The sequence below is a fragment of the Mus caroli genome, chromosome 6, assembly GCF_900094665.2.
Source record: "Mus caroli chromosome 6, CAROLI_EIJ_v1.1, whole genome shotgun sequence".
NCBI lineage: Eukaryota > Metazoa > Chordata > Mammalia > Rodentia > Muridae > Mus > Mus caroli.
The window spans coordinates 82438880-82440059 of NC_034575.1; the positions used below are offsets into that span (position 1 = coordinate 82438880).

The 1180-nt window shown below is 58.7% G+C and overlaps 1 protein-coding gene across 1 annotated transcript; it reads left to right on the top strand.

The window, feature by feature from the left end:
* Positions 1-8: 8 nt before the first annotated feature.
* Fam136a (family with sequence similarity 136 member A) lies at positions 9-1168 on the top strand. Its single transcript, XM_021165777.2, has 2 exons — positions 9-158; positions 948-1168. Exons 1-2 carry the CDS (start codon positions 72-74, stop codon positions 1119-1121), a joined length of 261 nt encoding a protein of 86 aa, XP_021021436.1. The 5' UTR covers positions 9-71; the 3' UTR covers positions 1122-1168.
* The last annotated feature ends 12 nt before the right edge of the window (positions 1169-1180 follow it).

Sequence of the window (1180 nt, forward strand, 5' to 3'; positions counted from 1 at the left end):
GGCACGGGCGCAGGGGGCGGGGCGCAGCGGGTGCACACGCGGGCGCCGGCGCGGCTCAGCTCAGGGTCGCCATGGCGGAGGTGCAGCAACTCCGAGTGCAGGAGGCTGTGGACGCCATGGTGAAAAGTGTGGAGAGAGAGAACATCCGGAAGATGCAGGTAGCGGCGCNGTCCGGCGCCCGAGCGGGATTGGAAAGTCGGGCGGGGGTGGCGCGGTGACGTTCGAGCTCCGGGCCTCGCGTGGGGCGGTTTCCTCCCACCTGGCCTCGGTGACGAGCGTTCGGCCGCCCCTGAGGTGATCTGGCGCGAGGCTCGGAGGGCCCGGCCCAGGAGAACCACCAGACCGAAATCCCTTAGGGCCGTCCTGCGCTGATTTAGATGCCACGAACCCTAAACGCCCGAGGGCGTGGGCCCCGTCTCCCTCACCCTACTGGCCTCGCTTAACTTCACCCCTTAATCACCCTCTACTGTTTCGATCGCTTGTGGGGCGTTGACTAGCCAGACCGACCTCTGAACTCTCTTACAGAAATACAAAAACTGGTTTTCAGAACGTGGTTTCTTCCGGTTCAGTCTTGGGTACATTATCTATCAGTGAGCTCATAGCAGCAGACTAGGTCTCATTTAACCCAGGTTGACTTCCAACCCCCGATCTTCCTGCCTTCACCTTTGGAGTGCGAGGATTACAGGCATGGGCCACCACCCTGGCTTTGTGCTATGCAGAATAGAACGCAAGGCTTTCTTAGAACTAGGCAAGAGTGCTCCCAAGAACATATATCCCCATCCTACAAATGTTAGGCCTGGTAACCGACCCAGTCTTACGAAGTCCTGATGGTACGGCGGGAAAAATAAAACAAAACAGGTAGAGAAGCATGGCCTCCAAGGCTTTGTCCTTCGAGAGCTGTCCTNATAGTCTTTCCAGTCTCACCAGGCTCTGTCTTCCCTCCCCAGGGCCTCATGTTCCGGTGCAGCGCCAACTGCTGTGAAGACACACAAGCATCTATGCAGCAGGTGCACCAATGCATCGAGCGCTGCCATGCACCTCTGGCTCAAGCCCAGGCTCTGGTCACCAGCGAGCTGGAAAGGTTCCAGGTCAGGAATGCCTCACAGCTCCCAAGTCCTTGAACGGCAGCTCCTTGGCAGGGGATGAGAAGCACTCGTTCTGCCTTAGGTCCTCGGTTCTG

Bases quoted from the DNA above. Each gene is read 5' to 3' on its own strand.
- Fam136a (XM_021165777.2), top strand. From the start codon at position 72: ATGGCGGAGGTGCAGCAACTCCGAGTGCAGGAGGCTGTGGACGCCATG.